Below are 21,603 nucleotides of genomic sequence, written 5' to 3'. Positions count from 1 at the left end.
ACTTGCTTACATCAGAGGGTCTCGGAAGCCCCTTGCACACAGCCTCCTCTGTGCCAGAATGCTGAGTGGGTAAGGGGATAAGGACCTCTAAACCAGGGGGACCCAACTTTCAGGAGCAAGGAGGTTGTGGATATGGCAGAATCCTAGCAGAAAACAGTTTCTCATTCAGGCACAATGGGAATGGGGGGAGAAGGGAGAACTCTGTTCCCTTCTTGCCTCTTCTCTGGCTCTGGGCTGGGAAGATGTGAAAGGGGGAAGCTCCCCATCCTCTCCTCTGATTCAGCCCCGGGCACACGGGCAGCGGGAAGGGGTGAGGAGGAAGATCTCCGTCTCTGCTCTTCCTCCCCTCCTCACGGCCCCCTCTAAAAGACGGAAGTTTCTGAGCATGCCGAACTTAAAAGGGAAAGGGGTAGAAAGAGCCCCTGATTTAGTCCGAGATTAAATTTCCAAAGGCCGATGTGGCTCAGCTGAGACTGACACCAGCAGGTGGGCAGGAGAGCGAAGAGATGAGGGATTTCCTTGTGTGGGGATTACACTAGAGATTGTCTCCTATAGGAAGACAAATAAAGCTCTCCTGTTCTGTTGGAAAGGAAGGCGGGGAAAGAAAGCAAAGTTAAGTGCCTAAGTCTCCCTTCTATTCCTTCTTCATGCTCCCAGGGCTCAGGGGAGAAAAAAAAAAGCTTTGGGTCTCTTTTATTAAACAAAGACATCACTGCTCTTAAAGTCACACACGTAATTCACGTTCACTCTCATTCTGCAGCTCAGAGCAGAGCACATCACTTTGGCAAAGAGGAGGCTGCTCCTGGTTTCAGAAAATCGTGGCGGCGAAGACGAGCCAGGTCCGTTTAAATCCTGGATGTCTCATTATATTCCTTTTCATCACTAAATAGTTTAGCCGCAGTAGAGGACACTATAATTAGCAGGTGACCCCGGTGTTCGTAACGTGCTTAACATAACCCAGATAAGAGGTGTTTCTCGATAACAAACATCTCCGCTACAATAGAAGCTCCTTCCCCTCCGTCACTGGCATTAACTAAAAATACACGGTTGAATCTAATTTTTTTAAGTCTACTACCATGGATTGAACAAATGCGCATGAGCTGCGCTTCTCTGGCTCCCCAGGCTTCATGCCGCCATCTTCCAAACACGAGACCCTGGGCCAGGCCCGGTTTTCAAGTGTTTGTCCGGCCAAGTTCACTTATCGTCCGGCATTTATACCCTGTTGCGTGCCGGTCAACACGAAGAAAAAGGGTGGATGGTTTAAACAACAAATAATTCACCTTTTTAGAGATGCCCAAGTGTGAGCGAAAGAAAACGGGAGTTGGCGTCTCAGAGATCTGAGTTAAAGGGCCAGTCTCTGAAATGGTTTCCTCGTCCGTAAAATGAATGGCTGGGACTGCACGGTCTCGTCTTTTAAAAATATATGCTGTAGTTTTTTATAAAATACACGTGATTATCAATATTACGCCTGATTATATATTGAGTTTACACACCTTTTCCCCAGAAACTTTCCATATAGTAAAGCCTTCATTCATCAGAATGCTTAGATCATGGTGGTCTGAGCTTGATCTACTTTTGTAGAGCAGAATTCTTAAATTCAACTGATTTAATTAAAGCTTAAACAGAAAGTGCATCTGTTGGATAATAGTCCACGGCCCGGCCTTGGGAACTTCAGTGAAAAGAGGATAGGTCTCGAATGTCTGGGGATCATCATTCTGCTCGCCCGCGGGACCGCAGCACCGCCCAGCCCGGCGGACCGCAGCTCGGCCAGCCCTGCACCTCCTTGCTGGGCTCACTCAGCGCGCCTCCCTTTCCACTCTGACGAAGGCTGTTCGGGAGTCCGTTTTGCATCTTCTCCCTCCCCCCGGCTCGGGCCTCCGCCTTCCTTTGGATGGAGCACCTCCTCTGAGTCTCCTGGGACGTGAAATATTATGTGTGCTTCCTTTGCCTCTGCCTTTCTGACGGTAAGTCAGCATTTGCATAGCCCTTTCCTGTTTGCAAAGTGCTTTAGAAACATTCTCTCAGTTTGTCCTGAGATGCGAGTGCTGTTACGATCCCCGTTTCCTCGTGGGGGAAACTGAGTCAGGCAGGTTTGAGCTCCTCATCGCGACTCCTGACCCGGATCCCTGGGCACCGCGCCGTCCCGGTGCCTCCAACTGCACTGGAGAAAGCCCCCCCAAAGACTGGCGCGAGCCCTCGCTGATCGCCCCGTCAGCGGCCCGGAGAGCCCAGGCTACAGGGGCCAGAGAACGGAGCGATGGCCCCCGCGATGTTGCCCTCTTTAATGGGCTGGAGAGAACGTGAGATGTTCAGTGATCCAGGAGTGCTCATGATCCCCTCACCCCTCAGGCGGACCATCCGCGGCCGTATTGTCACCAGAAGAACGGCTCGAGGGTCTGATCTGCGCTGTAATAGACCTGTGACTAGGTCCCTCTGCCCTCTCACGGGCTCCAGAAGGGCAGCGTCCTCCCCTGGCAGGCAGCCTCCTAGCGCTGAACCACCGCACTTCTCTGAGCAGGTCTGCCTCCAGCCTGGCCCAGGTCGACGCCGGTGTAGACTGCTCGGGCCTAGCCTCTCAGAGCCCAGAGAGCCTGGGGCCCCAGGGGAGCCTGATCCAGATCCTCCTGGAGCTGGCTCCTTAGCCCGGTCACTGCCACCTGTGGAATTCAGATTCCTTCCGCTGAGCTGCGGCCCGCTGTCCCTTAGGCACGCATCCTCTCTCTTCTTCTATTGCTGGTTTTCACCCCAGATTGCTCCCTCTTCTGTTAGGAACCCCTAGAAAAGACTAAACTGGTGCTGTCCCAGAGATAGGAAATCAGTTTTTTTCTCTGTGAAATGGGGCAAAATCCTAAAGTTCTCAGTTTATTTTCCCCTTTCCTCTCCTCTCCTCCTGTCTCCTCCTCCTCTTTCTCTCTTCTTCCTTTACTCTTCTTCATCTCCTACTCTTCTTCTTTCCTTCTCCTCTTTCTTCTCCTTCTTCTCCTTTTTTCCTTCTCTTCCTCCTCCTCTCTTCTTCCTCTTTTTCTCCTCCTCTCGTCCTCTTCCTTCTGTTTCTGTCTCTCTGCTGTGTCTCTCTGTCTCTGTCTCTTCCTCTGGCTCTGGCTCATTCTTGTGTGTGTGTGTGTGTGTGTGTGTCTCTTCTCTGTCTCTCTCTCTCTCTGTCTCTCTGTCTCTTTCTCTGTCTCTCTCTGTCTCTCTGTCTCTTTCTCTGTCTCTCTCTCTCTCTCTCTCTGTCTCTCTCTGTCTCTCTCTCTCTCTTTCTCTCTCTCTCTCTCTCTGTCTTTCTCTCTCTGTCTTTCTCTTTCTCTCTCTCTCTCTCTCTCTCTCTGTCTCTGTCTCTCTGTCTCTCTTTCTCTCTGTCTCTCTGTCTCTCTCTCTCTGCTCTCTGTCTCTCTCTCTGTCTCTCTCTCTCTCTGTCTCTGTTTCTCTCTCTCTGTCTCTCTGTCTCTCTCTCTGTGTCTCTCTCTCTCTCTCTCTCTCTCTCTCTCTGTCTCTCTCTCTGTCTCTCTCTCTCTCTCTCTCTCTCTCTCTCTGTCTCTCTGTTTCTCTCTCTCTCTGTCTCTCTCTCTCTCTCTCTCTGTCTCTGTTTCTCTCTCTCTGTCTCTCTGTCTCTCTCTCTCTGTCTCTCTCTCCTTTCTCTCTCTCTCTCTCTCTCTCTCTCTCTCTCTCTCTCTCTGTCTCTCTCTGTTTCTCTCTCTCTGTCTCTCTCTCTGTCTCTCTCTCTCTCTCTCTCTCTCTCTCTCTCTCTCTCTCTGTCTCTCTGTTTCTCTCTCTCTCTCTGTCTCTCTGTCTCTCTGTCTCTCTCTCCTTTCTCTCTCTCTCTCTCTCTCTCTCTCTCTCTCTCTCTCTCTCTCTCTCTCTGTCTCTCTCTGTTTCTCTCTCTCTGTCTCTCTCTCTCTGTCTCTCTGTCTCTCTCTCTCTCTCTCTCTCTCTCTCTGTCTCTCTGTTTCTCTCTCTCTCTCTGTCTCTCTGTCTCTCTGTCTCTCTCTCCTCTCTCTCTCTCTCTCTCTCTCTCTCTCTCTCTCTCTCTCTCTCTCTCTCTCTGTCTCTCTCTGTTTCTCTCTCTCTGTCTTTCTCTCTGTCTCTCTCTCTCTCTCTCTTTCTCTCTCTACCCTCATCTTTCACTGTTTCTCCCTCTCTCTTCCTCCCTCTCCTCTTCCCTCCCTGTTGTCTCTCTGAGATTCTGTAACCCCCCAGGAAGGGAGCTGAGCTAGGAAGAGGCAAGAGGAAGATGTGATAGAGAGGTCCTTTGTCTGAGACTGAGGTCCAAGAGGAGCCTAATAAAAGGCCCCGCATCTCCTCACCCGCTCGGGGAAGCCCCCAGAGTTCCTGTGTCCCAGCACACAGAGCTGCAGCTGGCAGGAGTTTCAGTGACCATTGGGCCCTTACTTTGTAGATGTTAGTGGCCCTAGTGCAACTTAACTGAGCCAGAACTACAAACTACCAAGAGCTGAGTCATAAACTCAGAAATATGCACACACACACACACACACACACACACACACACACACACACACACACACACAAGGTCCACAGACACAATCATCCACCCCGGGCGATAGCTCTCGGCCCTCCTGGTTGAGGTTGTGAAGGTGGGGGGCAGTGGATGCAAATGCGTACATTTAGCTGGAGAGAAAGGGAGCTGTCAGAGTGCTGGATGGATGAGGGAGGTCCTGACCCCTCAGCACAGGGGCCCTGCACCAGCCTGGTTTTTCATTGTCCCAAGGAGCTGGGAAGCCGCTCCCCGCTGCTCCGGGGCTGCTGAAGGGCACAAATGCTAACTAACTACCCGTGATACAGATGTTTTCGGCCATTCAGACACAGAGTCAGAAGCTGGTCCGGGACGTGACTTAGGCCCACCTGCCCAGGCTAAGGCTGCCTCTGTTTAACTCTCCATTATTATTAATCTAACACATGCCAGTGGTGCAGAGTCCAGGCCTTCTGTTCAGATCCTCCCTGGGCCTCAGTTTACTCATCTGCAAGAGGAAGGCATTGGACCAGAAGGCCTGTGAGGTCCCTGATCCCACTGACGTTTATCTGTAGGAAGAGACATCTTCCCAGAGGCCTTGTGGATACTAGCCCGGCCTGGAAGTCAACCAGACTTGGGTCAGAGCCGCGGCTGGCCCATGTGGGGAGGGGCCACTGGTCAGTCACCTGAGCTCTCAGTAAGTGCCCCGGGAAAGTCTCTCAACTGAGGTGCAGACTGGTTGTCAACCTCTACGCAGTGGAGTTTGCAGACAGTGAGTTCCTCCCATGGAATCAGGGGCACGGGCCAAAAAAGGGGAAATTTTATAAATACCCTTGAGGGCTTTAGGACGCATTTTGTTTTCCCTTTTTCACAGGTCACAGGAGCATAGCTCTAGAGCTGCAAGATGCCCTAGAGAACACCTCGTCCAAACGCCTCGGTTCATAAACGAGGAAATTTGCCCAAACTCAGACAACTAGTAAGGTAGTGAGAGACAGAGACAGACAGAGAAATGGAAGTTAAATTTAGGGCAATAAAAAGAAGGGCATGGGGGAAGGGGAACGTGTACCGTCCAGGCTCATTTTTTGTTTTAGTTTCTTAGCCCATCCCTTCCCACCCACCACCTCCTCCCCCTCCCCATCCCCTCCTTTATCCCAAGTGACTAAGCCACCTGAAGTTCCTTCCACACTTTAGATCTGTGCGGTTATGATCATGGACAAAAGGAATCACAGCGGCCCCATCTCAGCCGCCAGTGCCGCCCGAGGCTTTGAGAGAAGGGCCCTGTCAGCTCTCGCGCTCTGGGGCCCCAGACTTACCTTCCCAAGTGGCCAAAGCCAAGCTGGTGGCAGCCAGCGTCAGTCTCCTGGAAGGAGACTTCACTGAACTCTAGGAGGACACAAGAAATCGCTGTGTGCCAGTCACCGCACGGGTCACTTAAGAAAGTAGAGAGAAAATGGCAGTGGGTCCCCGTGCCCAGATTTACTGCCCAGAGGATTAACGGTGAGCGGCCAGTGACAAGTGTCACACAAGAGACCCCAGGTCCTTCGGGGGGAGAGAGGGAGCCGGCTGGTGAGTCCTCACACAGATGGGGACCGGCCACACGCTAGGAGGAGCCCATGATTTATTGTGGATTTAACTAAAAGGATTAACTGAGAAGTGACTAGAACTGTACACAGTGAGGTCACTTCGTGGAGAGTCTTACCAAACGCCATTATCTCATAAACTGGCTCCATGGGCTGCTTGTCAGGAACGCTTGTGAGAAGTAACCGGATACAGTGTCTGACAGAGGGACAGGGCCCAGGCCCCACTGAGAGTCACCTGCCGAGGGCTGCCGCTGCCACAGAAGGGGCCCAGAGCTGCTGTTGTTATTGTTGTAAAATATGCTCCAACCATTAGCTGTGGCTAGCCATCGGGGCGTGCGGTGGAAGCGAGGCTGGGTTTGGAGTTGGGGGTGGTTCTTGAGTCTGGCCCACTCTTCCTGACCCTTTTGGGGGTTTTCTTGGCAAAGACACTGAAGCGCTTGACATTTGCTTCTCCGGCTCCAAGTTAAGTGATTCGCCCAGTGTCACACAGCCAGTAGCAGTCTGGGGCCATGTGAACTCGATCTCCCTGACTCCAGGCCCAGAGCCACCTAACTGCCTTCGGCTCAAAGGAACTGGATTCAAACCCTGGCTTTGCAGTGTAATGCTTGAGTAACCTTCGGCAAGTTGGCACCTCTCTGCACTTCTGTAAAATGAGGGAGTTGGGCGAGGGGCCTCTGAAGTCTGTTCCACCCTGACCTCCATTTCTTTCTCTATAAAATGGGAGAGATGACACTAAATGTCCTTTTAAGTGTCACAGCTCACAGGTCATTAATTTATAAGCTAGAAACAAGGATTCTGGCACTCCCAAAGAACTGTTCACAGTCCTGGCGGATGGAAACATCCCAGCCCCCCTCCAGAAGAAACAGCTTTGTTTACCAAATAAACAAATGTGGGCTTAATCCTCCGAAAAGAATGATAAGGGATGTTTCCTCTAGGTTTCTGGGGCACTGGGAGCGTCCTTTAGGTACGGGTGCTATTAGTTCAGAAGCTAGCTGGAAAAACAACCCACCTAAAGAAAATGTTTAGAAGGAATTCAGAAAAAAAAAAAAAAAAAAAAACCTTCACCTTGTATATCTGGAACTCATTTTGAAGGTCAATTGACATGGAGGCAAAGGCGTAGCCATGCAATTTAGCATGTGCCCAAATGCCTGGGGGCCAAAAGAAATAAAGCAGTGGGCTAGTAGGGGAATAAATTCTGCTCTTTTCCCCATCTGGTCCATCCTTTGCCTTTATTCTTTTCTCCCTTTCTTTGTCCTTTTCTCCTTTTTCTTTCTCTTTCCTCTAGTCTTTCCACATCCAAATCCAAGGAATTTTAGGCTTTAGTGGTCTGGCCACCACATATGTCTCTGAGAACAAAAGAGAAAATACTGCCAAAAAACCGATAGGAAAGGAAGAGCCTTGAAGATCCCGTTCCAGCTGATGAACTCTGGACATGGGGAACAAGCGAACGCTTCCTCTGGTTGTGTTTTGAAGGAGAAGATGAACAAAGAGGAAGTGCCCACAGTTAGAATACATGTCCTCCCTGCCCCTTCTGCCCCTACCATTGCTTAACGCATTCATTCGGGAGAGGAAAGGCTCCGAGGAAAATCGGAAACATTTCAGCCACGATCCCGATGGCCAAAGCGGAAGCATTCTGCCAAGTGTCGTGGAGAGTATTTGTGTCAATTATGGAGTTTGAGCAAATGGGATTTGTGAAAGTGACCATGGGTAAGGGTACCAAAAGCTACCTTTGGGAATGAATAGAACGCAGACATAAAATGTCTATGTTTATTTTATTTTACATGTTTATGGAAGAGATAACTCAGGAGTAGAACATCAGTTTTGATTCAGGAGATCGGAGTTCAAATCCAGCCCCAGATACTTAACACTTACTAGTTCTGTGACTCTGAGCGAGTCAGGTACCCCTGTTTGCCTTCGCCAAGAAATGTTTTTGAAACTTTAAAATAAGGAACAGCACAGCTACTTCTAAAGCCAAAAGGCACCTTAGACACTAACCTCCTACAGAGGAGGAAACAGGGCCCAGCATCTTCCCTGGCTTGGAGGCAGGCCCTGAGTTTTCTCCAGAAATATCGCTCGCTCCACTGTATCTTGTGTCTGTGTTCCAGGATGTTTGCTTTGGGGCTTCCATGGCACTTAAAACAAGTAACTATAGAGGTTCCGTCCCACTTTTTCATTTTGAGTAATTACAATCTTGGCTGCTTACAGAAAAATTTTATTTTGGATGCAGTGTTTAGTCTATCTGGTTACTCGCTACCCAGCTTCTTTGAAAAGCTTATTTTTCTACTGTATTCATTTGATTTCATTTACTAGGAATACAAGCAAGAACAGTTCTGAACATTCCTGCAATTAACCTAAACTTTACCAAATGTACCCAGAAATTGCCTTTTTTTCTCCATCCCAGTCTGTCTATTGGACATAAATGAACAATTATATGGCTTACACTTAGCCCTTAGTATGGAGCCTAAATTTCCTATTTCCAAAAAGCTAAACTTAACTGTCAACATGTGAAATAATAATGTTAATCCTTCTGCTTTACATAAAATGAAATGTCATTTAAATAGGCTTCCTAGAGACATTGGCTTAATTTAAACAAGTTATAACAAAAACAGTATATAACAGAATAAATATAGTGTTTTCTCCCTCCTCGATAATCAGAGCTGACATTTGTATATTGTTTTAATGTTTGTAAAATGCTTAATATAATTATCTCCTATGAACTTTCCTACAACCACAGGAGGTAAGTCTTACAGTTATTATTATCCTCATTTTTCAGATGAAGAAACCAAGCTTTTAAAAATTTAAGTGACTTGGCAATGGTCATATAACAAAAAAGCACTACTAGGCCTAAAGTCTATTGTTTGCATTTAGGCAACATTTCCTCAACTCTCTGTTTCCCAGCATTTACAAAATGGCTCCAAATGAGTCGTTAAAGATAAAAACAATAAAAATGATTGAGGAGCCAAGATTTCCCAGGAGCTTATTCGGTAAAATTCTTGGCCAAAGCAAGGATCACAAGATTATACTTCAGAGAAAGTAGTTCTGAACATCCTGCTGCTGATTTATTACCGTTCATCTATAACCAATGAACAAGACATTACTTTTCTTTTGACAATCACTGTTAATATGATCAGTGATAAAATACAATAAGAAATTCTCTTTGGAATAGAAGTCTCAGATTGATTCATTAATATCGGGTAATTTCACAAAGTCTTTCTCCAAGTCTTGTTTTAAAGGCGTTTAGAACATTTGGTTCTCAATAATGTTACTTTTTATTCCTCTAAAGCACTTATACCTACTATGTGTAAGGGATTGTTAAATGCTTGGATTTTTCTTTTTCTTTTTCTTTTGGTCTAGACTCTTGATATGAAATCTCTCTGCACTAATGCAAATCGACTACTCTTCTAGAAGTTATAATAGTAGAACCTAGAGAAGCCCATTTCAGAAGAGATTATTTAACTCTATATTTATGTCCCCTGTGCCTTACACATAGTAGGTGTTTTTCTTGTTGCTTGACTAAGTCCTCTCACTAGTATCTATCAGAGACCACCAGAACTTGAGTCCACGTTTTCTTGATCCAAAATTCATTATAACACTCCATTTCTCAGTTACTGGAGATGCACAGACAAAATGAAAAGCAGTTCGAAAATCTTACAGCCTCCAGGACAGGGGAAGTGGAATATAATAAGTCCTGAGACTCTAGGTCTGCTAAGGGACGCAATGGATGGAGTCAGGAGGACCCGAGTTCAAATCTTCTGGTCTCATTTACTACCTGCATGGTACTTAACCTTGTATGCTTTAGTTTTTTCATCCATAAAATGAGTATTATAATATACTCCTCATGGTTTTTGGGAGAATGAAATGAAATAATAATTGTAAAGGGCTTAGTTCAGTGCCTGGTGCCTTTTTGTATTTCAGTCGTGTCCAACTCTTCATGACTCCATTTGAGGTTTTCTTGGCAAAGATAGTGGAGTGGCTTATTGTTTCCTTCTCCAGCTCATTTTACAGATGGGGAAACTGAGGCAAAAAGGGCAGAGTGACTTGTCCAGAATCATACAGCTCGTAAGTGTCTGAGATTGGATTGGAACTTCCTGACTCCAGACCTGGGGCTCTGTGCACGATGCCACCATGTTAGTTCTGATTATCATATTAGCTATATAGATATTTGTAAGCATCTTCATGCAGATCTAGTTTGTATTATTTACTTCTTGAGATGTGAAGTTGCTTTATTTGAGTTTTAGATCAGGCTCAGTATTTTTTTTTTTTTTATTCATTTTTCCAAATTATCCCCCCCTCCCTCCACTCCCTCCCCCCGATGACAGGTAATCCCATACATTTTACATGTGTTACAATATAACCTAGATACAATACATGTGTGCGAATATCATTTTCTTGTTGCACAATAAACATTAGAATCCGAAGGTACATGCAACCTGGGCAGACAGATATTAGTGCTAACAATTTTCATTCCCCTCCCAGTGTTTCTTCTCTGGGTGTAGCTACCTCTGTCCATCATTGATCAACTGGAAGTGAGTTGGATCTTCTTTATGTTGAAGATTTCCACTTCCATCAGAATACGTCCTCATACAGTATTGTTGTTGAAGTGTACAGTGATCTTCTGGTTCTGCTCATTTCACTCAGCATCAGTTGATTTAAGTCTCTCCAGGCCTCTCTGTATTCCTCCTGCTGGTCATTTCTTACCGAGCAATAATATTCCATAACCTTCATATACCACAATTTACCCAACCATTCTCCAACTGATGGACATCCATTCATCTTCCAGTTTCTAGCTACAACAAAAAGAGCTGCCACAAACATTTTGGCACATATATGTCTCTTTCCGCTCTTTAGTATTTCTTTGGGATATAATCCCAGTAGTAGCGCTGCTGGGTCAAAGGGTATGCACAGTTTGATAACTTTTTGGGCAGAATTCCAGATTGCTCTCCAGAATGGCTGGATTCTTTCGCAACTCCACCAGCAATGTATCAGTGTCCCAATTTCCCCACATCCCCTCCAACATTTGTCATTATTTGTTCCTGTCATCTTAGCCAATCTGACAGGTGTGTAGTGGTATCTCAGAGTGGTCTTAATTTGCATTTCTCTGATCAGTAGTGATTTGGAACACTCTTTCATGTGAGTGGATATAGTTTCAATTTCTTCCTCTGAGAATTGTCTGTTCATATCCTTTGACCATTTATCAATTGGAGAATGGTTCGGTTTCTTATAAATTAGGGTCAGTTCTCTATATATTTTGGAAATGAGACCTTTGTCAGAACCTTTGCTTTTAAAAATATTTTTCAATTTGTTACTTCCCTTCTAATCTTGTTTGCATTAGTATTATTTGTACAGAAACTTTTTAGTTTGGTGTAATCAAAATCTTCTATTTTGTGATCAATAATGATCTCTAGTTCTCCTCTGGTCATAAATTCCTTCCTCCTCCACAGGTCTGAGAGGTAGATTATCCTCTGTTCCTCTAATCTATTTATTATCTCCCTCTTTATGCCTAAATCATGGACCCATTTTGATCTTATCTTGGTATATGGTGTTAAGTGTGGATCCATATCTAATTTCTGCCATACTAATTTCCAGTTTTCCCAACAGTTTTTTCCAAACAATGAATTTTTATCCCTAATGTTGGAATCTTTGGGTTTGTCGAAGATTAGGTTGCTATAGATGTATCCTTTTTTGTCCTTTGTATCTAATCTGTTCCACTGATCAACTGGTCTATTTCTTAGCCAATACCAAATGGTTTTGGTGACTGCTGCTATTTAATATAGCTTTAGATCAGGTACACTTAGACCACCTTCCTCTGAGTTTTTTTTCATTAGTTCCCTTGCAATTCTTGACCTTTTATTCTTCCATATGAATTTTGTTGTTATTTTTTCTAGGTCATTGAAATAGTTTCTTGGGAGTCTGATTGGTATAGCACTAAATAAATAGATTAGTTTGGGGAGTATTGTCATCTTTATTATATTCGCTCGGCCTATCCAAGACAGGCTCATTACTTTTTGGGAAGCATGTCTATAATCTTTCATTCCTTTGCCTTTATAGCGTGTTTTGTTTTGTTTTCATGAAGACCACCAATTACTGAATAACTACCCAATAACTGTATAAAATGTCACATCATGCATAAAGTTGTCCCAATCAGTTCCCTTTATCAGCAGTTTAACACACTAAAATTAAACCCCACCAAAAGGGCATAATCTGAAAGTACCTCTCTCGACAAATCTTGGCCCCAGAGAATAAATTTGGGATCAGAAGACGTGGATTCAAATCCTATTTCTGTCTCTGCCCATTTGACCTGATCACTTAACCTCTTTGAGCATTGGTTCAATTTAATATACATTTATTAAGTGCTTACTGTGTATCAGGTGCTGTAGATTCAAAAAAGAGCCAAAAGCCAATCCCTTTTCTCGAAGAGCTCACAATCTAACAGGGGACAAGATGCAAATAAATATTAACAGCAAGATATAGAACATATACAAGATAGTATATGTATGTATATTTGGCAAGCTATATAGTACATACAAGATAAATAGGAAGTGATTAATAGAAATCACTGGAATTAAGAGCTTTTAGAGAAGAAGGTGGGATTTTAGTTAGGACTTAGAGAAAACGGGGGAGGTCAGTAATTGGACAGAGAAGAGAGAGCATCCCAGGCATGGAGACAGCCAGAGAAAATGAGCAGAGCTGAGCGAGCGGATTCCTCATTTGCAAAATGAAGGGAGTGGAAGAGCCCTTCCAGTTTGAAAGCCATGATCCTATGGCCCCCCTCCTTTCTGTGGTAAAGTGAAAGGGGAAAGGGGCAAGTGCTGTGGAGTGCTATGTACACAGCCAGCACCCATCCCCTTCCAGTTGCTTTTGTTTAACGCGCGCTCCTGGTTGGAGGTCATGTTTAACTTTCCCAACATCAATTATTTTTGTAATTTTATCAGTACCCTCACTCCATGCTGTGCACCAGGTTTGTGCGCTGGCTGATGTCTTGTTCACCCCATCGTTGTAGCCTCGAGTGAGCTCATGCATTTGTTGCATATTACCGCGCTCTGACTTTACAACTCAAGTTTTGTCTTGCATTAGAAGTCCTTTGTTCTCTAAGCTCAAGAGTACAAAGTCAGTGCTTCGGTTTAGTGAGAAAATAAAGGTGTTGGATAAGCTTGATGCTGGAACGTCTGCAGCTGCTGTAAGCAGGGAAAGATTCCGGTTTGGGGTGCTTGTGGAAGTCTCACTCATTTCCCAGAGGTTTGATGGATCAACATTCACAGTTTTTACTCTTGTGCCATTTTCTAGGAATGTTCCCTCCGTGAAGCTCTAGGGTGGATTGTATCTCTCAAAAAGATGATATTCTATATTGTATTTAACTTCTACTTTAACATATTTAACATGCATTGGTCAATCCGGGGGAAGGGGTGGGGGGAAGGAGGGGAAAAGTTGGAACAAAAGGTTTTACGATTGTCAATGATGGAAAATTACCTATGCATAAAATTTTTGTAAAATTTAATTAATTAATTGTTAAAAGATGATATATTAAAACCAATCATAGCCATAAAATTCATTATTAAAATATCAAAGTTGAAGGGCTCTCTCATTAACACACAATTTGTAACGGCATCCGTAACAATGTTTTTGTTACCAATGTGTGTTTTTCGAGAGTTAGGAGGACAATCTTTGTGATAAGAGAGGGAGATTTCATCAAAATTTCTTTCAGATTTGAAATTTTTACTTCCCCCTAATATTCATGAAATTAAGGACAGCTGATCCTGGACAGCTCTTAGTGTCGCTAGCCCGTCCTAACAAGTGAGACCAATGGCAAGGACTTCAAGGCGGATCAAGTTCCGATTCTGTCAAACCCATTTCCTGGCCTTCTATGCCTTTGTACCCACGCAGAGCAGAACTAAGCCAGGGAAGAAACAGCTGGAGAAAATTGGTTAAAACAAACAAACAAACTGTTTTCAACTGTTGAATCTTAGCTTAAGCTTCATTATTAAAACACAAATGAAAGTTCTCTTCCGGCTCATCAGAATGTCTCTGTATTTTTCCAGGATGTGAGCCTGCAATTAACCTGACATTTCAGAGGGCCAGAACAGCCGTGGATGAGCTCTTTGAGTCGCTCCACGAGATCCCCACAGCCCGAAGTTCCATGAAACAGTTTAAATCTGTGTACATTCCTGGAAGTCACACGCATCAGGCAAGTAACACGCGCTTGCAAATGACTTTTTAATCTATGCAGAATTGCTTCCAGTTAAAAATGGGGGGGAGGGGGGAGGGGTTTTATGCAGCAGAGCATCCCAAAGCCCCCTCGGACAGATGGAGGTGTATACACTGGAGGCCATAATGAGGCAGGAGGTCTTGTGGAAGGCGCCCTGGCTGGGATCCTGATTCTGGCGCTACTTCTGCGCTTCAGCAGGACACTTACCTCCTGGCTGGCCCTTTTCAATGGCCAGTTCTCGTTTACTTGTCCACTAATTAGCTTTTTAACAATGTGATCTAGAATTTTCCCAGGAAGTCAAGCCAAGCTCACTAGACTATCATTTCTGTTCTCCTTCCTATGTTGAAAATCAGGGCAGTCGCCTCTTCTCTCCAATTGGTGGTCTCTCTCCTGTCTTTCAACCAGTGGTGACATTTATAATATATATACAAATATTTGTGCCATATGTTATCAAATAATAATAAATTATATATTTTCTATGATATATAACATTATAAAGTATGAACATATTATATATGTGTACATGCTTATTTCCTTCCCCCACCCCTACCCCCTTGAGTAATTTCCCATTGGTCTTATGGGTAACAAGTGTAGGATTTGAGTACATTGAACAGGTCTTCCTGACTCCGAGCCCAGGCTCACATGCTACTTGTCTTGCAGTTAGAAATCCTTTGTGCTCAAGCGTCAATCGTACACAGTCAGATATTCAGTTTGGGGAGAAAATAAAGGGGCTGGATGAACAGACGGGTGGGTGGTCTAGTGGACGGAGCTCTGGACTAGAATTCTAAAGGCCCCGGATTCAGATCTCTCCTCGCACACTTATGGGCATGACTTAGCCCATTAGAATGAGAGTTTCCTCATGGGGGGAGATCAGTGCCCCGCACCGCCGGCGGAGAAAGGCAGAGTTGGCAAGAGCAGAAGGAAGGAAGGAGACCCCTTCAGGGTCTGTAGCTAGAGGTGGATGATCCCGAGCTCACTTCCTGTGGCTGAAGGGCAAGCTGACGGGGCAGGAGCTGGTGGTCTCCGCCATGCCCCTCCCTGCCCCCGCTCCCCCAGAGACTTCGAGATCTGAGGAGCCTCTTGTTGGGGCGCGCCACCTCCCTGCCCACCAGAGAGCACCCTCACCCCGTGTTGTTTACCATGCATTTTCCTACGTTTGCTTTCTCCAGTTTCTGGTTCACTACCAACTTGGGAAAATGGCTTTCTTTGCTAATTGCTGTAAGAGTGTTCATTATAAAGGCAGTGTTTGATGGGAAGCAAGTCAAGTCTTGAATGGAGCTTGAGGCCATTCTTTCCCCATGAAGAGACAGCGATCAAAAGTTGAGCTTGGATCTAAAAACCACATCGCCTCGATGAATGATGTTGGAGAGAACAGAAGCATAATTCTAGCTCCATTCCCCTTCTCTCCGAGGAAAGCAGAGCGGCCAGCTCCTGACTCCAGCCTCCTGCTTGGGAGGAATTAAAGCCTCCCTTTGGGCCACACAATGACGCTCCCATGCTGCCTGGGAGAGCTGGCCCTCGCGGCCCAAGCGTGGGTCTTTCAGCCCAGAATATCTTTTTAGTTTTGTTTATTTATAATATTCATTTGTTTGTAAAGTCATAGATGAGTAGCGGGCTCTGTTAGTTGAGGGGATTTCCATTCAGGAGTTCCCAGACTCTTGGAATCTCAGGAAAAGCCATTTCATGCCTGTTTCTCATTGTGATCTCACAACAACCCTGCTGCTCAATGTGGGCAGGTAGAATTAAACTCACTCTGTGGATGAGGAGGTGAAGGCCCCCAAAATGGCAAAGATGGGGCTCCAACGTGGGTCTCCTGCGCCCCTTTCTTCTCTCCCAGTCTCTTCCATTTCCTGAGCTCTCCATGGCACAGGGGTGATTAAATTAATGGATGGTAGTGATAGCTATCTAGTATTACCTCCTGCTAAGGGTTCTAGAAATACTGACGCAGATGGTCATTTTGACTTGCCTTTTAATTAAAAGCAAAATGTTTCCTCCCTTTATTCAATGTACGAGGGGCCATAAAAATGAGAAATAAAATGACTTAGATAATTAATCCTGTGTGGCTCGGTTATTAAAAAGGATAGCCTTAAATACTCTTGTAAGTCTGTCAGAGGGGCAGACTTGAACCAGGATATATGGTGACAGTTAAACAGTAGAATGGCAAGAACCACGTAAGATTTAGGGCGTTTATTGTAAATTTTGGCAGGGAGACCCTAATGAGGTCTCGGAGCAATGAGGACCACCTTGGACATTTAGTTTATGTGACACACAGAAATCACAGTTTCTCTTCTGGGTTTCAGTTTAATGTTTGGGGGAAATACCGTGACAGTTTGCCAGCGTCTCCTGCCTGCCCTGCCACCACAACATGGCGTAAGATCTGCCAGGAATCCGGCGTGTACGCCATCACTCCCCGGGTTTGGGGCTCCTTTTGGTGACTGGCAGGCCCAAGAGCCCGACCTTATCGCTCTATCCTTCCTCGAATTTCAGCCATAGTTCAGGCCATTTACCCTGAAGGGGAAAGGGAATCAAAGGAGAAGAGAAAAGGCATTTACATATCTACCTCCTGTGTGCCAGGTGTTGTAATACAACAAATAAGGTGTTGTAAGCACCTTATTCATGATATATTATCTAATTTGATGTTCACAATAATCCTGAAAGGCAGGTGTTATTATCATCATCATTTTACAGTTGGGGAAACTGAGGCAGGCTATGGTCAGCGGCTTTCCCAAAGTCACACAGCTAGTAAGGGTCTGAGCCTGAATTTCAAGCAGCCTTCCTGCCCCCAGACGCAGTGTTTCAAGAATCTCATTTCTATGTTAGGTCCTGATGAGTACAAATAATGAGTCCCCAGAAGTGTTTCTATGTGTATTCCAATTCTATTTGAAATGATAATTATTTAAAATATGGTCACGGGTTCCAGCCCCTGGAAATATCCAATGGAAATTCAAATAGTGTAAGTGCTTTGGGGCATTCATCAGGACCCTGCTGTAGATAGAAGGGCACAAAAAGGGAGGAGAGGTCCCTTGGGGAAGCTAAGTGCTAGAGCAGCTAAAGGGCCAGTCTTGGGGCCAGGAAAATGGGAGTTCAAATTCCCCCCTCAGGCCCAGAGTGTAGGTGATCCTGTCATTTACTCATTCTCAGCCTGTTTTCTTATCTCTGAAATGGGTGAGATATCCTCAGCCCTTTCTCAAGGGGTTTTGTGGAAAGCAAACGAGGTAATTTATCCACTTTATTCATCCACTTACTGTATGTCAGCTGTTATTATCAACATTTTTTTCAAATACAGACAACTACAGGCACATAGTTAGTAGACAGAGTCTAAAGTCGAGTCCTGACTTTTTACATCCTTTCTTTCTTAACTTTTTTGTATCATGGACTTTTTTGACAGTCTGGTGACTGCCTCTTCTAGGAATAGAAGTTTTTAAATGCTTAAAATAAAGGAACAGGATTATAAGGGAATCAATCCTACTGAAATACAGTTTTAAAATAGTTTTTTTTTTCCTCAATAGTATTTTATTTTTTCCAAATACAGGTAAAGATAGTTTTCGACATTCATTATTAAAATTAGTTTTGAAAATCACCTTGGCCTATCCCAGGTTGAGAACCCCTGCACTAGGCACTTGGAATTTCCCCCCTCTCTCGGATCCTGGAAATGTCTCCGTTCTTTAGGAGGTCACTCTGTTGCTCCCCTCTGTCCAACCTGAGGTTGCTCTGAGCTCCTAGGGAGACTGAAGGAGGGATAGATGGCTGAGTCTCCCCGGGCCTACTCCTTGGTTACTCGAGCCGTGGTTCTGTGAGGAACCCGTACAGAACCATCAGCCTCCCCCTTGGAGCTGGTGAAGAACCGGTTCTATTTCTGTGGGCAATGCCAGAGGCCCCTGGTGCTTCTCTGTTGCCAATTACTTCTTTAAAAGCCTGGCTGTATTTATTAATACAGACAGAATAATTTCTCATAGATCCACCGAAGGCACTCCCTGGGATGTATGGCACGCACAGACACACAAAGGGAGGCCTTGCATCCCACAGCCCCAAGCTCTCATCCCTCTTAGTCAGCAAACTCAAAAATTCCATTACTCAGGACAATCGTGAAGCGTGAAAGAATGGTAAATCATTGTAGGGAGTCACCCTGGCATCCTCTTAGGAGGGTCTCTGCAATCAGCTTCGACCCCTTCCGCCTCCTGGAAGGCTCTAAATCCTACCCTGCTCACCGAGCAGAGAAGGAGCTCCCTGGCCGCCGTGGTCCTGGCACGTGGAAGGCGCCGAGTGCTCTTCCTTCATTGTGCAGTGGTTACCAGGAGACTTCGCCGCTCCCGTGTCCGTGGCACAGCCTTGGGCTTCACGGGGCAGAGCCAGGTTACTGAGGGGAGGGGTAAGTTGGAGGTCTGAGCCAGCGAGGCAGTGGTAATGTTCTTGGTCCTTAGTCACCAAGCATTCATCAAGTGCCCAGTGCAGCAGACAGAGCCCGGGCCTGAACCCGGATCCGGCCTCAGGCTCACTGGCCGGGTCACCCCGGGAGAGGTTGCCCAGCTGCCTCATTTTTAAAAGGGGAAAAATAGTACCCCCACTCCCAGGGTGGAGAGGAGGATCCAACGGGGATAAATGTCAAGTTTAGCATGGGAGGTAGCATCTGGCGAGCTGTGCTGGCTGAGATGGGGATGGTGCTGGGGATGGGGATGGGGATGATGTAATCATCTACCAAGCATTGTACAAAGCACTTTCTTAAGAATGTCCCGATCACCTTTTTTCTTTTTGGAGAGTGTGGTAGGATAAATATCTGCCAGGGTTTCTCCACAACTTGGATTAGGGCCATACCTCCCTCTAACCTTAGCAGTTCCAGGCCCCCTCCCCTTCAAGTCACTCTCCCTAAAAGGGAGACATCCTGGCCTGTTCTTAGCCCGGGATTTAAATTCGTTGTATTTATTCAGGGGACTCGGCTGCCTGACGATGGGAACACATCGTTTTATTTCATTTAAAATGATCTTACCCTACAATTTCTCAAAGCAAATGCTTCTGTTTAATGTGAGCTTTAATCTCTTCCCCCAGTTGTTGCAACATTTGATTTATTGGTGTTTTTCAGCCGTGGCATTAGAGAGCTATTAAGCAGATGTTGTTCTCAGGGCATGTTGCTCGTGACCTCTTCCAGACTTACTATCCTATGGATCTAACATGATAACCTTGGCATAAGATTGGACGTGTCTTGTACAGACAGCCCTGGCCTAATTAACAAGGGGATCCAAGATCTGCAGCGTTCAAAGGGGTATTTTCCAAATTGTCCAAGATGAAGGGTACCTGATGAAGCGGTCAGGGGACTGAACCGTGGCCCTAGCTCCTTCTGCTTCTCAGCCAAACCCTGGGCTCCATCCCAAGAACAATACATGGGCTTAGCTCCCTTCCCGCTGGCTGCTTCTACTCGTGTCCCCAGATTCTGGGCCCTGGTTCTTTTGTGACCGTATCATTCATCTGGTAGCCCACCTCATCCATCCGCCTTAGACTCCTCAATCAGCAAAGCCCAAACAAACAAGGAGCAAACACATTACATGCCTGCTGTGTGTCATATATTACGCTAGACCCCGGAGACATAAAGAGAAAAACAAATGGTCTTGCCTCAAAGCTTATATTCTATTGGGGAAAATAACGTCAACAAAAAGAAGTAGGAAGAAAATCTCTGCATAAGCAAGATAATTGTATAAATATGTTTACATATATTGGATTTAGCATATATTTTAACATATTTAACACGTAATTACCTGTCAACTAGGGGAGGAGGTGGAAGGAAGGAGGGGAAAGTTGGAACAGAAGGTTTCGCAAGGGTCAGTGTTGAAAACTTACCCCTGCGTATGTTTTGTAAATAAAAAGCTTTTTAAAAAAAATTTTTTTTAAAGAAAACCTCTGCATACAGGCTGAGCACTATCCTCATCTGATGAGCAGTTGCCTTGCTTACCTTTGCCATGGAGACCTCATTGCGTCATGCCCATTGTGACATGCCCATTGTGACACGCCCGAGAAAACCCCAGGTTTTCTGACTTAAAAGTGATGTTCTCGCCACCACAACCCAGTTATGTATGTATCTGGTCTATTAGTCTATTTATCCACTCGTCCATCCATCTGTTCAGGCATCCTTCTCCCTTTGCTTTCAGGATCCAACTGGGCTGTTGTGGTGAGAACATCACCTTTAAGCCAGAAAACCTTGATGGGATAGATAGGATAAACAAATAGATTGAATAGATAACACTTGATGCATAGAGAAATAGATAATAATGGATGGATAAGTGAAAAGATAGATTTATAGTAGAAAAGTTTATAGGTAGAAAAGAAATTTATAGGAAGAAAAGCGATTTATAGGTAGAAGAGATTTATAGGTTAAAAAAAGCGATTTATAAGTAGAAAAGAGATTTATAGGTAAAAGCGATTTACAGGTAGAAAAGCGATTTATAGGTAGAAAAGAGATTTATAGGTTTAAAAAAGCGATTTATAAGTAGAAAAGAGATTTATAGGTAAAAGCGATTTACAGGTAGAAAAGAGATTTATAGGTTAAAAAAAGCGATTTATAAGTAGATAAGAGATTTATAGGTAAAAGCGATTTACAGGTAGAAAAGAGATTTATAGGCAGAAAAGAGAATGAAAAGCTGATTTAAAATACAGAGAGAGAATAAATGAGTCAATAGATAGTGAGGTAAATAAGTAAATAAATTCCTGAATAGACAGATCCTTTCTGGCCCTCATGAGCATCATACCAAGAGCTGCTGTCAAAGATTGAGACCGCCTTCACGTCAGTATTAAACTATTATATTTTATTCTTCAATATTATAGAAGCTAAAATGGTTGCTTTCTATCTGGCTTGGGAACTTGTTGACTTCTCTTTCCTCCCCTCTTCCCCCACCCAAAATTAAAATTGCAGTTTGTGGGTGGTTATTCCAGTAGATCAGTTGGACACTTATCTTTCACTTATGCTGTGACATTTTACCTTTTCAGGCAACCTATAAGCCACTGCTGAAGCAGATTGTAGAAGAGATACTGAACCCGGAGCGACCAGATTCTGGCGATATTGAACACATGTCTTCGGGCCTCGGCGATTTCCTTAAAACGGGATTTAGCATGTTCATGAAGGTAAAGCAGCTACATGGAGATAATCTACCTGCAGCTTCCCTCCTGCAGTCAGTGTTAATATGGAGATCAAGGTAGTAGGGCCGGGTTGCTAGAAGTACAAATAGTCTGGGAATTAAAGAGCCCTATCTTTAACAAAAAAACAAAAGCAGATTCTTTGAGTTCAGAAACTGTTTTCCTATGCCTGGTTCCCAGAAAAAAGATGACTTGCTCATATTAGAGGTTTCATAAATGCTTGTTGACTTCAA

The 21,603-nt window shown here is 44.9% G+C and overlaps 1 protein-coding gene across 2 annotated transcripts in view; it reads left to right on the top strand.

Annotated features, from left to right (window-relative positions):
• The window catches only part of SCFD2 (sec1 family domain containing 2), a 389,381-nt gene that overhangs the window by 342,821 nt on the left and 24,957 nt on the right, over window positions 1-21,603 (top strand). For both annotated transcript variants that reach the window (XR_012483637.1, XM_074276401.1), the window contains exons 6-7: window positions 14,085-14,230; window positions 21,224-21,358. Coding sequence is in view for 1 of the 2 variants with exons in the window: in XM_074276401.1 (XP_074132502.1) it covers window positions 14,085-14,230; window positions 21,224-21,358 (281 nt within the window). In the remaining variant the exon portion in view is untranslated. The remainder of the gene's footprint in view (window positions 1-14,084; window positions 14,231-21,223; window positions 21,359-21,603) is intronic.

This window comes from Sminthopsis crassicaudata, chromosome 6, assembly GCF_048593235.1.
Source record: "Sminthopsis crassicaudata isolate SCR6 chromosome 6, ASM4859323v1, whole genome shotgun sequence".
In the NCBI taxonomy this organism is placed as follows: domain Eukaryota; kingdom Metazoa; phylum Chordata; class Mammalia; order Dasyuromorphia; family Dasyuridae; genus Sminthopsis; species Sminthopsis crassicaudata.
Note: the sequence above shows the minus strand (reverse complement) of the source record. Positions and strands in the feature narration are given on the sequence as shown.